Source organism: Crocuta crocuta, unplaced genomic scaffold, assembly GCF_008692635.1.
Source record: "Crocuta crocuta isolate KB4526 unplaced genomic scaffold, BGI_CrCroc_1.0 scaffold331, whole genome shotgun sequence".
NCBI lineage: Eukaryota > Metazoa > Chordata > Mammalia > Carnivora > Hyaenidae > Crocuta > Crocuta crocuta.
In genome coordinates, this window is record NW_027531015.1 from 401,715 (window position 1) to 415,411 (window position 13,697).

Below are 13,697 nucleotides of genomic sequence, written 5' to 3' on the forward strand. Positions count from 1 at the left end.
TAATCGGTAAAACATATCAGTCCCTTCCTCAAGGCTTACATTCCACAAACATCCTCCCTTATACTGACAGCTGGGATGAGGATAGATAGGAGTAGCTAAAACATAACTCAGGGGCAAAAGACTGACCCATTCAGGGCCCCCATGATAGTCTCCACAAACAAACCAATTCAGAAACATTCATCCTCTTGAGAGCCAGACAAAATACTCCTAGATTATCTATATACAATTTGACCTATATGTTATCCTATTTTTCACTAAGAACATTCTGTTATTTCCTTGGTCGGAATAATTCTACTACTGTTATCACAAAAGGCCTCCCATTGTAAGAAATTCCTTTCTCTGACTTCATCTTGTTGCTGAACCTTTAAATAAACACACAAAAACTGACAGGACAGAAATGCCTGCCTGGTGATCAGAAAGAATCTCGGGGCTCTCTCACTCTGTCTCTCTCTCTCACTGACACCGTCCATCCTTTAGGGACCCCTGGACCTATCGGAGCCGGCCTCCGACAGGGAACAGTGGTGGAAATTCTACCAAAGTGGAGGAAAGCAAAGGCAAAGTAATCAAGCAGCAATCCCAGAACAGCAATGTGAGATGGCAAATCTGGGTGGTTTCAAGGGAAGCCCTTACCAAGCCAAAAAAGGAAGGAAACTAGTATTTGAATGGCTATCCTGTTCAAAACACTGTGTTAGATTCTTTCAACTTTACACAAAGTAATTATTATTTCCAAACTAAGATACAGAAGCTGAAGCTCAGAAATTATCTCATCCAAAGTCCATTTGAACTGAAGTTTACCTGAAGTTGAACTCCATTCTATTTCCACTACCAACCTGCTCCCCAGGAAAGGATAGACTACCTCAATAAAGATCCATTTCATTTCTGACAGGAAGAGTAATTAGTAAATGCCCGCTAAAAGAACGTAAGGATTTAAACGATGAAGTCAGTCAGTTCTGTTGTGAAATTGTATTATGGAAGAACTTACATTGTAAAAAGGACTTGAATGGCCTACTCTGTAAGCCCCTTGCCTACTGTGAAAATCAATCAACTGTCTGAGCATGTGGACCTAATTTCTGTCCACTTTCCTCCTTTACAACTCTTGTCTCCAAGCCAAGTTAAAAGTGCATCCTGTCTCATTCTTGGTTCATGTTGCTCCTCCTGCTTCAAACACTTTTCCTTTCCTCCATATGATATCATGGCTGCTCCTTCTCATCACTGAGGATTTACTTAAACTCAAATGCCACCTCTACGAAACAACCTCGTTCTGCAATCACCCCTATTAATATAGCATCACGATTCTCTGATAGCATTCGTATGTGAACCTGTTTCACATTCTTAAGATTTATTGCTTGCCTGCTCCAAAGAGAATACAAATTTGTTGAGGAACAGATTTTTGTCCACCCCGGTTCTGTAGCACATGAATTATTCTTGAGACACAAAAGACCCTCACAAAAAAATGTAAGTAATTTATTGAGCACATGGATTACAAGTGGTACAACTGAAACTACAATGTATCTCTGGTAGAAAAAAAAACCGTGTAAGAAGAGACAAAATAGTAGAATGGAGCCTATAAAAGAGTCACAGTGCCTATTACCTCTGAATCAAATATTAACAAAATACTATGCAAACATTTAAATAGCACTTACTCCAGGCCAGGCACTGTTCTAAGCATTTTACATGTATTAACTCGTTTTTATACCTCATAATAAATAGGTTTAATACTCCTTTGTTGCAGATGAGTAAAGTAATGCACAAAAGCTGACTTGGTCAGGGTCACAGAACTAGTCAAAGGCAGAGTCAGATTTTGAACCCACATAGTTTGGAGTTCCTGCTTTTAACTAAGCTTGATACTGCCTCTCCAAAAAAGCCGAATGGTTGGCGGCACGAGCATCCGGTTCATTTATGCCCATACAAATAAGTTTATCCGCTTAAAATAACTGGGGAGACTGAAAAAACAAACTCATTCTGTTTCAGCGAGCGGCGGTTGTTAACACTGTTAAAAAAACGGCAGTATTCTCAATTCTTGTCAACTTCTCGAGTCTACGAGATTTCACCTTCAGCCCGCAATACCCCGCCTCAACGTCTCAAGTTTCCTCTCCTCGCTCCTCTCCACCTACGCCCGTTTATTCCAGCGTTTTTCTACTGAAAATGCTACTGAAAAAACTCTGCCTCTGCAGCTTTCTATTACTGGCTAAATCTCAACTTCCTCACCTGTAAAATAACAATAATACCCGTCTAGCCTACCCTGCTAAAACTGAAAAAAAGGTGAAATGTGAAAGCCTTATACTGATATTAATTTTGATATCAATTTCTATCCTTGATAGTTATTTTCGTGTCCTTGTCTTCCCTACACGTTATGATAAAGAAATAGACCTTTCCGTTCAGAAACTTGAGTCCTTAAACTCACTTGCCTATCTAGCCAGCTCCGCGGGCGCCAACCTTGCTTTGAGCTTGCGCATTAGCGACGGCACGAGCCTTTGCTTTCCCACCTTCAGCCGCCGAGTTTTGATGACGTAAATTTCCTGCGCGTCCGAGCGAGCTGGGGCGCGTGAAGGGATCAAGTTCACTTTTCCAAGCGGATTCCGGTGCTAGTGTGTCCCGTGATCCTACAGCATGAAGGAGACGCCACTTTCAAACTGCGAGCGCCGTTTCCTACTCCACGCCATCGAAGAGAAGAAGGTAAATAACCCCGGGGAACTTCGCGGTGCGTGGTCCCTCTGGTCTCACGGCCGCTCGCAGCCTTCCGGCTTGGATGTGCAGAACTGGCAGTCGCAGGCCCGGGGAGCCGCTGGAGAGAATCGCCGGTGCGTTCCCCCANCCCCAACGACTATCAGTGCTGGGGCACGCAGTTTCCACTCTCCTATGGGAAGTGGTTAGTATCCCACTTTTTCCCCAAGTGTTTAGGCCTGGCATAAAGTAGCTGCTCAGTAAATATTTGTTGAAGGAATAAACGAATGGATGTTGTGCTTACAGCGGCTGGACGGCAGACAAACCTATGACTATAGGAACATCAAGATCACGTTTGGAACAGATTATGGGTGCTGTATTGTGGAACTTGGGAAAACAAGGTAACAAAGGATTCAAATTATTCAAAGGCGCAATAGGGAGAAGCTTAAAAGAACCTTATTGACTCAGTTGTTTACAAAGCAGCTAAGTACTGTGGGCAACTTAGCTGAAACAACTGCTTTGTTTCGCTGCCAAGAATATTTTCTTTAATGCAAGAGTTCTTGGGTTTTGTAGTTGCATTTAAATTTTTAATCATTTTTTGTCACATGATTATCACAGTTTCTGATCTTTTCAAGTCATATGGACAGCCAGCAGTAATTGCCCCGAGTTTGTAGTCCTACTTTTCTCATTTTCCTGCCGTGAAAATTAGGTTTTTAATATTCGTTTGGAAGCTGTGAGGATATTGCTCAGATGTTAGCCAGCCATGCCATATGAAAACTACTAAGAAATCTCAAGTTTTCATGCCATCTTGTTCAGTAGATACTTGTTTTAGAAAAGCAAAGATCATTGATTTAAAAAAAAAAGTCTATAGAATAGTCAATATTGTAGTGATGTTTTTTCTTGTTATTTTTGGAGGTATGCCAATATGTTTTATTTCTGTATCTATTTTATTATATTTTATACATAATTTCAACTTCTAATAACATACTGAATATGTTATCACTCAGAGTAAGAATGAAACTTAATTGGTATCTGTTTTACATTTTATTTTTAGTTGGAAAGGTGATATATTTAGTTAACAGATTTGTACTTTATCTTTGCAGAGTTCTTGGACAGGTTTCCTGTGAACTTGTTTCTCCAAAACTCAATAGGGCAACAGAAGGTATTCTTTTTTTTAACCTTGAACTCTCTCAGATGGCTGCTCCAGCTTTTGAACCTGGCAGGTATTTAAATCTTTTTTTAAAGGTGCTTTAGCCAGAGGAGAACCTAACAGCAAGCTATTGTTTCAATGCCTTTTGCTGTATTTCATGACTTTAGCCCATTTCTATTTTCATAGGCAGTCAGATCTCTTGGTGAAGTTGAATCGACTCTTGGAAAGATGTCTAAGAAATTCAAAGTGTATAGATACTGAATCTCTCTGTGTTGTTGCTGGTGAAAAGGTGGGGACTAATAATCTTGGGTTGGTATTGTTGATTCATGGATTCCTGTATCTATACTTTTATTCTCAGCTTCTGTTAATTCAATTTTATACTGACTCACTTCACTTCAAATGTTCATGACTGCTATGCATAGAACTTGATATCATCTCTCTGAAGGGACATAAACATTGGTGAAAGCATCAACTTGGATGTGTGTAAAAATGTCTTATTCAAAGAACTTGTGGTTTTTCATATATTCTGATTTGCTTTCTTACGTTCTTTAAGTGAGTTGATAGAAGCAGGTAATATGTTCCTTTTTCATGAATGAAGAACTGAAGAACAGATTAAATCCTTCTTTTGTATAAGTTTATTGGCTTATACAGGGTTAATTGGCTTATAGGGAGTCAGTAGTAGATGGACACTGGAAATATTACTCACAATAAATTGTGCTGCATAATGATTTTAGAACTTTATTCTTCATTAGGGTATTTTGACTATCTTTTTGACTGTCCTTGAATATGATTCTTCCTCTTTGGATTACTTGTAGGGTCATTATAAATATTGTCAAGAAGACCTAAGAGTTTGCAGTTTTTCAGTTAGGAGACACAGTAAAAACATGTTTAGGCTTTGAGGTTGGGGAAATCTTAGTATTAATTGTATAGTTATTTAAAGTATATATTTTACTGTTGTCAGATGACTCATAGAAAGGTGAACAATTGGTACGTGAGACGTTGGCCTAGCTTAATCGTTTTCTAAGTGTATTTTTATTGATAGGAGGAGTAACTGCATGTTTTAACAACAAGAGAAAAATTTGCACACAATATTATTTTTCCTTATATATAGCCACTGGTTGTGATCAGTTAGGATTATTTTTGTTTTGAATTCACGTTCAGGTTTGGCAAATACGTGTAGACCTACATTTATTAAATCATGATGGGAATATTATTGATGCTGCCAGCATTGCTGCAATTGTAGCCTTGTGTCACTTCCGAAGACCTGATGTCTCTGTCCAGGGAGATGAAGTAACCCTGGTAAGCTTCCATGATTTGAGCCAGGCTTATTCCTATCAATGAATCAATAACCTTCAGGTGCAGGCAACTTGTTATTAGTGAATTCTTATTGTAGATGGTAATTAGGTACGTCCTGAAATTAATTGATAAATCTAAATTGTATATGGTCAGAATTGTCCTTGAAATCTCTTAAATCTCTTGTATTAAAGTGTCAATAAAAGCACACCCTATCTTAGTTTTCTGGAATAAAACTAAATGGCTTTTTTGGGGATTGAGCATTAGATGAAATGGTTGGCTTATGTTTAGGGGCCACATGTGTGAAAAATACATGATCCTCAGCATATTGAGATACTTGTGCTTATTCTCTGGCAAAAGTCCTCCAGAAACAACTGGAAGGCTTATTAAAACATATGCTAAACTTTACCCTCAGAATAGGATAGGGGTAGGATCTACAAATTTGTACTTCTAACAGAGTTCCTAGGTGATACTGATGCTGCCAGTGTAAGGGCCACATTTTGAAAACTTGACTTTAATTATTTCCATTGCCTTTCTCTTTTGTGCCCAATATGTCAGCTTCAGTTTATATGAATTCATGCTGGAATAATGAAAGTACACCGTGGATAGTTTGAGTCTTGAAGTTGTGAATGGAAACATCACATGCCTAAATTTCTGAGCAGTCGTTCATATGCTGCTTTTAGGCATTAGACTAGAGGAGACTCTTTAAAGACTTAGAAGTAGTTGGGGTGTGTAGGTGATTCAGTTGGTTAAGCATCCAACTTAGGCTCAGGTCATGATCTTAAAGTTAGTGGGTTTGAGCCACGCGTCGGGCTCTGTGCTGACAGCTCAGAGCCTGGAGCCTGCTTCAGATTCTTTGTCTTCCTCTCTCTCCCCCCCTCCCCTGCTCACACTGTCTCTCTGTCTCTTGAAAATAAATAAACATTAAAAGAATTAAAAAAAAAAAGACTTAGAAGTAGAGACAAAGGATAATTAACAATAGAGACCTGTTCCTTGAGATAAGGGAATTGGTATAAGAAAGTAAAAGAGAAAGATCAATTAAAAAATACTGTAGAGTTATTGCTGGTAGTAAAGTAGAATGGAAAGTCACATTGGAAAAGATTGGCAGTTTTTTAAAAACGTAAATGTCAAGCTGTACAATCCAATAGTTCCATGCCTCGGAATCTACTCAGGAGGAATGGTAGTACACTTCTAGTAAAAGACTTTCATGTGAATGTTCATGGCAGCATTATTCATAATAGCCCCAAATCAGAAACAGTCCAAATGTTCATGAACTAGTTGAAAACCAAAATGTGGTATCTATATAGTATCCATATAGTAGAATACTGTTCAGCAGTGAAAAGAACCAGACTATTGATACATACTACAAGATGGATGAAACATGCTAACTTCAGAGGAAACTGATGCAAAAGACAAAATTATTTGATTCCAGTTAAATGGAATGGTTGGGGTTGGGAGTAGGAGTGAGAAGTGACAGCAGATAGGCTCAAGGAGATTTGAGAAGTAACGGAAAGGTTAAAAAACTGGACTGTGGTGCTAGTTACATAACTATGAACTTACTACAAAGTGAGTGTATACTTAAAATGAGTGGATTTAATGGTATTTATATCTCAATAAAGCTTTTTTTTTTATTTCTGCATAAAGTTCTAAGGACCAAGTGACGAAGTCAAACATAATTGTAAAAGAGTTACTTAGGTACTCTGTGAGGATTAAAGGAATTTCATTTTTTATTTTAATATTTGATGTGCAAGATATTTTTTGTATGTTTAGTGACTAACCATTAAACTTCTGTTTCCAAACAGTATACACCTGAAGAGCGTGATCCTGTACCTTTGAGCATCCACCACATGCCCATTTGTGTCAGTTTTGCTTTCTTCCAGCAAGGGTAGGTCTCATTCTTATCATGGGCTGAAATTAGAAATGCAGCTAGAACTTTTCTGTTCTGTTCAAATGTACTATGGACAAGTGAACAAATGCCTCCTCTAATATTAAAGCATCTTACAGGTTTTTTTTTTCTTCTTCTTTGTAAGGGCATTAGTTGGCAAAGAGCTTTCTCAATAGAAGTGACAACACTTTTAATAGAATACTTATAAATTTACTGCAGCATGGTGGTGCTAGAGATGTACAGGTGTTAGGAGAGCTGTGTGCTAGGCTGTAATTTGGGAAGATGGGGTGAAAATTACTGTGTACTGATGGAAGGTAGAGGACTTTGGAGCATGTTAGAGGGAGCATATTAATATTAGATGGAGTGTTATGGCAGCAGGTCACAGGGGGAATGGTTCACAAATGGGGGGAAAAAAATCTAATTTTCTTCATTTCTCTAGTTTCTTCACAGCTCACTGTTAATTTTCCTACAACAGAAAAAGGAGTTGTAGGTCCATGTAATGGTAATGAAAGCTTGACCCTTAAATCTCTTCACAACCAAATATAAATAAGATATTTGAACAATTTTTATGAATAGAACTAGAGAAAAGCTTTCAACTTTTAGTCATTGTAGTATAGAATTCCATTAGCAGGAAGTAGGCTGTCCAGTGGAAATACAACATGAGCCATATATGTAATTTTAAATTGGACCAGCTGCATTTCAAACCCTCAGTAGCCACATGTGACTAAAGACCAACATTGGACAGTGACGAAATAAACAGTATTTTTTAATGAGCCATTAGCAGAACGTGGAAAAACTTCAGAGTATAGGATACTAAGGAGCCTTTAAAATTAACCAAATTAATGTTATCGAAGTTTTTATTAATGAGCCACAAGTCATTTCATCAAAGTGATAGCATTAGGTTTAGATTATATTTAAATAAAACTAATATGAACTTGAGTGATTTTACTGTAATAGCTACTAATACCCACTTAGCATTCATTTTATCCATAAAAACTATAATTCTCATCTCTTTTCCCATTGCAGTGACTCAAATCCACAGGTTCAGACCTTCACTCTGTTAACTTTATTAATGCTATCTTTTAAAAATGTTCATTATCTTAAAATTGACGAGCATTCAGCCTCATGTTTGCTTATGTCCATTTAACATTCATTTCAGTACATATTTATTGGTGGATCCCAATGAACGAGAAGAACGTGTAATGGATGGCTTGCTGGTGATTGCCATGAACAAGCATCGAGAGATTTGTACTATCCAATCCAGTGGTGGGATAATGCTGCTGAAAGATCAAGTTAGTGCTTTGATTAATGTTTTATTAAGAATAGGTCTTGGGGCGCCTGAGTGTCTCAGTCAGTTAAGCGTCCAACTCTTGATTTAGGCTCAGCTCAGGTCATGTCTTGTGGTTCATGAACCTGCTTGGATTCTCTGTCTCTCCCTCACTCTCCATCTCTCTCTCTCAAAATAAATAAATAGACCTAAAAATTAAACAAAAAAAAAGAATAGGTAGGTCTCTCCTTTTGAGAAGCTTTTTGTTGTTTAACTAAAATCCGTCAAGAATATTTTCAGTGTTTGATTTTAGGGTATGTTAGAATCTGGTTTCAATATTCAATTAAATATTCAATTCCTTTGACTGGTGGCTGAAAGGGTTCCTCCTTTCTTCCTTCCTGGCCATTTATGGCCATCCAGAGTCTAGCCCTTGTATGTAGAGGAACATTTTTCCTTCTAGTGAGGAAAGAAAGTCATATCCCTATTCAAAAAAAAAAAAAAAAAAGTGTCAAAAAAGTAGAAATAAGGTAAAAAGATAGTTTTACTCTCAGAAGTTGGGTACAATAAACAGTAGTTCTCAAATCCAGCTACATATCAGATTCACATGGAGGCTTCTAGAAGATAGATCGACATATAGCATATAGCACAGGTGGGACACAGGCTGCTTTAGTTGGAATTCCAGTTCTGCCTTAAACTAACTGATCTTTTACAAATGATTTAATATTTTTGTACCTCCGCTTCTTTATCTGTAAAATAGGGAATAATGTTACCATCAACACCTTTCTAAAAAAGAATGTAGTAAGTACATATGGCTATATTGCGCTGTATAGCATTTATTAAATGTGCTGTAAATGTTAGTTTCTATTACCATTATTAAGACCATTACCAGGCCCATGTTTCCAGAGATTCCAAGACAGTGCATCCCTGAGTATGTATGTCTGTGGCCTTTTCAATGGTATCTTTTACACTGTCAGGTTAAATAGCTTTTGGTCTGTTTCCTTAATGTGATAATCCTTCCGATATTTTTAAAAAATGCTCACATTTTGCATTAATTTGTGTTTACATTGTATTTTCATATTGGAAAAGGTCAGGCTTACATTATAAAGATAGAAAAACTGTTCTCATGTGCATAGTTTTGTTAGAGAAAGCTATGTGGTTTGTTGTTTTTAAATAACAGAATTCACTTTTATAAATAGGTATTGAGATGTAGTAAAATAGCTGGTGTGAAAGTATTGGAAATTACAGAGCTAATACAGAAGGCTTTGGAGAATGATCAGAAAGTTAGGTAAGTTTAATTTTTTTAGAACTAAATGGTCTTAATTATTTTTAATAGATTTTTTTTGTTAAGGACTTTTATTGCACAAGGGTAACCATATAATTTTTATACTCCATCTACCTTATATATTGAATATATATACTCTGCTTCCTACCGTGTGACATTTAGCAAGATCTATAACTCGTCATTTCAGTGTTCTATAATATGGAAGGTGATACCTATTTGGTAGAGCTGGTTTGAGGATTCGAGAATGATATACTTTAAGCACTTGACTGGCACATGGTTTAGTAAATGGTAATTATAGTAACTTTTTTATTTCTCTTGATAAGCATAATAAATTGGTGAGGTTAAGTTAGTCAAATAGCTTTTCTCTAATATTTCTCCTCCATCAAAAGGATAAAATGGTTAACTTTTCCCTTCCTGTTTGATCTTCCATCTCTCATTCCTCCCTTTTCACTATTCTTCACCCCCAAATAAAAAAAAAAAACCCCATACAGGAAAGAAGGTGGCAAGTTTGGCTTTGCAGAGTCTATAGCAAGCCAAAGAATCACAGCATTTAAAATGGAAAAGGCCCCTATTGATACCTCTGATGTGGAAGAGAAAGCAGAAGAAATTATTGCCGAAGCTGAACCTCCTTCAGAAGTGTATCTTTATTGGGTGTTTTTTTTTTTAGTAACAGGAATCACATCACTTTTGGCATTATTAGGTATATGGAAAGGTGTGCATACTGAAGTTTGTTTTCTGAAACAATGCTTTGTTAGAGAAAGCATTTAAGATACCAGACAGTGATTAATCGTATTAAGTCCTTGGTGTAACATCCACCTCTTTAACTATCCTACAAAAACAAGAAATGTTTCTTAATCAGTTCACAACATTTTATTTTCCTTTGGAAAATTGTTCATTTATTTTGAGACAGAGGAAGCCGAGGAGTGGCAAGAGAAAGAGAATCCAAAGCAGGCTTCGCACTATCAGCACAGAGCCCTATATGGGGCTTGAACTCATGAACCAAGATTATGTATGACCTGAGACAAGATCATGACCTGAGCTGAAATTAAGAGTCAGATGTTTAACTGACTGAGTCACCCAGGTGCCCCTGGAAAATTGTTCTTTAATCTCAACGGCATGGTCAGGCATTTTGTATACTATTACACATTGTTCTTGGAAATTATTTATTCATCCATTTGCCAAATTTATTAGTACAACCCTTAAAAGCCAGTATGTCTGGATATTTCTCATCATTGCTTCCTTAAAATCTTACCTGAGTTACACGTTTTTTTCTTTCTTATTGGTCAGCCATCCCATAGTATAGCTATTAGTAAAATTTTTTCGTACAAACTTGAGGAACACTTCAATCTTAAAACTTTTATTCTCATCTTTTTCAACACTGCGTCAAATAGCAGTAGTTTTTCTTAACTTGTTAAGTGTTTCTAAACCTGTGCTTTGGACTCCTGGAACTGCCCAAATTGGAGAGGGAATAGAAAACTCGTGGGGTGATCTTGAAGACTCTGAGAAGGAAGAGGATGATGAAGGTGGCAGTGATGAAGCTATCATTCTTGATAGTATAAAAATGGACACTGGAGAAGTCTCCAATGTTGGAAGTCAAGGTAGGTAACACTTCATAGTTCTGGCTTTTATGTAATACGTGTGAATCTTCCTATTGTAGGGATCTTATTTTTATATTAGCAGTTTTTTAGAGGGGCTAAATATTTTGTGATTTAACTTTCAGTTAAACTGTGGATGCTAAACTACAATATTACTCAATTCTTTTCTAAAACAATGTGCATGTCTTTGTGGAGTAGTAGTACTCTTTGGTATGTAGTGGTGTTTTTAATAATGTTTCGTTCTTTTTTTCTTTAGTATTTATATCTGGGCCAGATTCAGAGGAAAATCGTTTTTCCAAGATTTCATTCCTATATGCTATTTTTTCTTTTGTAGTTTCTAGACTCAAACATAAAAAGCCAACATCTACTAGAGTAGTTTTGTCCAAATAGAACTTTCTGTAATGTCAGGAATATTCTGTATGTATACTGTTGAATAAATATAATAGCTACTAGCCACATGTGGACACTGAGCAATTGAAATGTGGTTTGTGACACAGTGATTCTCAATTTTAAGTTTAGTTAATATAAAATTAAGTAGCCATGTATGGCTATTGTATCAGAGCAATATTAGAATACACAAAATTCTAGAATTACCTGGAATACTGTAGAACTGGAGAAAATTGTTTTTAACCTGTGGTTATTTTTACGCTTAGGAAAGCCAGTTTCTTGTTTTTGCATTAAAAATCACAAATCTTTTTTTTTTAATGTAGTAAAAACAAATCCTACAAGGTTGAATGTAGGAAGTTAGGCAGAGAACTAAAGGGTGCATTTACTAAATCTGGCTGAAAAAAATAGTTAAGGCGATACTGTTTAGGTATGTAATAGGCATAGCTGCCTGTCGTCAAGGAATGAAATTATTACCTGTAAACATCACTGAGAGCCTGCTAGGGTTTTTGAAGGAAACAAAAAATCCCCATTGATTGGGACCCTTAGATATTTACTGTATTTGTACACCTATCTAAGTTGCTTGAACGCAGGGACTGTGAACGAATCGTTGGAATTTCATGTCGTTACATATAGATCAGCTACGTTTTTAAATGCATAGAATTGTAGGTTTGACAATAACTAGGTTGGCCTAATCATTCCCTTATTGAAAAATGTTATCATTTTCTGTTACCACTTTCTGTTCTAGTGCTACAGTAGGCATCCTCGCATATGCCTCTTTATATGTGAAATATTTTTCTAAGATTAATAAGGTTAGTGGCAAACAATCAGTTGCTGCTTTGAAGAGTAATATTTTCAGCTGAATAATCAAAAGTGGACCTATGATAATTGGGAGGATAAAGCAGGTAAAGCCTTTCTGAAGCAGGTCAACACAAAGAAACTACTTGTAAACTCATAAAGACCTGATATGATGTGCCAATTAGGAAAGGGTTAAATTCACATTATATTTTTCATGAACTAAGGCACAGGAGAAATAAAGGAAATACTCAAATAATAAAGGAAAATTCAAGGCAAAAGGGGATGTTTTCAGACTACTGTATTAGGCAGTGTTAAAAATATCACCATCGGCAAGGGTGACTAGGAAGATGGCTTCTTCATATACGTATTTTTTGGGGTATAAATTAGAACAGTATTTTTGCAGGATTCAGAAAAATATCTTTTAGAATGTATATGCCTTTTGACCCATTAATTCTGCTTCTAGGTATTTTCCTTCCTGTGTTGTTTATAATAAAGTTATGTAAATTTTTCCTTCTATTATGACATGTACTAAATGTAATGCAACTACATTGTACAAATGCAATTGTCATGTAATTACAGAATTTTTAGGAAATAGTTACGTGTTATTTTTCAGAGCTCCAAGGAATTACTTCAGGGAAGGGAAAAACCCAACTAGTGCTGTAAGCCTCAACTCCGAGTAGTTTGAGCTATTTGTATAGAAATAGAACTGCTGACATAAATCCACGTGGAAAATTTCCAAGAGATCATGTATATTGTTTTCTTAACATTTTCTTAAGATGCCCCTATAGTACTCTCAGACAGTGAAGAAGAAGAAATGATCATTTTAGAACCAGACAAGAATCCAAAGAAAATAAGGTAACAAGTTTCTGATTTATTTCAAATGTATACACATACTCAAGACTTCTCTGGTTTTAGTCTCATCTTATCCTACTATAGACACCCCCTTTTAATTTGAAATCCAGCTGTTCTTTCTGTGGTTTCTTCAAACTGAGATTTAAAAACATTAGGACCTAATTCTATAAAACTGGATTACTTTTAAAGTAATACTGTATTTTATTCTCATTGTTGGCAAGTGTTCTATATTCTACTGAAAAAAATAAGGCCACTTATTTTGGTAATCCGAAATTAATGAGCACAATATTAGGAGTCTGGCAAACCATCCATGGTATCAGCTTGTAGTGCTAATACTGTTAGTAAACTGTTAATTTATGTTAATTTATTTTATTTACAGAACACAAACCATCAGTGCAAAACAAGAAAAAGCACCAAGTAAAAATAAAAAGCCAGTGAAAAAGAGGAAAAAGAAGAGTTGCTAATTGAAGCTCAACATAGTTGTATATTTGTGTATATAACTATTAAAAGGATATTTATTCAGTGCT

General features: G+C 36.2%; 1 protein-coding gene across 1 annotated transcript; it reads left to right on the forward strand.

Moving 5' to 3' along the window:
* The first annotated feature begins 2,535 nt into the window (after positions 1 to 2,535).
* Positions 2,536 to 13,693, forward strand: EXOSC9 (exosome component 9). Its single transcript, XM_077770885.1, has 12 exons — positions 2,536 to 2,676; positions 2,971 to 3,065; positions 3,768 to 3,887; positions 4,001 to 4,103; positions 4,976 to 5,113; positions 6,910 to 6,992; positions 8,152 to 8,284; positions 9,456 to 9,544; positions 10,033 to 10,179; positions 10,958 to 11,139; positions 13,095 to 13,173; positions 13,550 to 13,693. Exons 1-12 carry the CDS (start codon positions 2,611 to 2,613, stop codon positions 13,632 to 13,634), a joined length of 1,320 nt encoding a protein of 439 aa, XP_077627011.1. The 5' UTR covers positions 2,536 to 2,610; the 3' UTR covers positions 13,635 to 13,693.
* Positions 13,694 to 13,697: the final 4 nt, after the last annotated feature.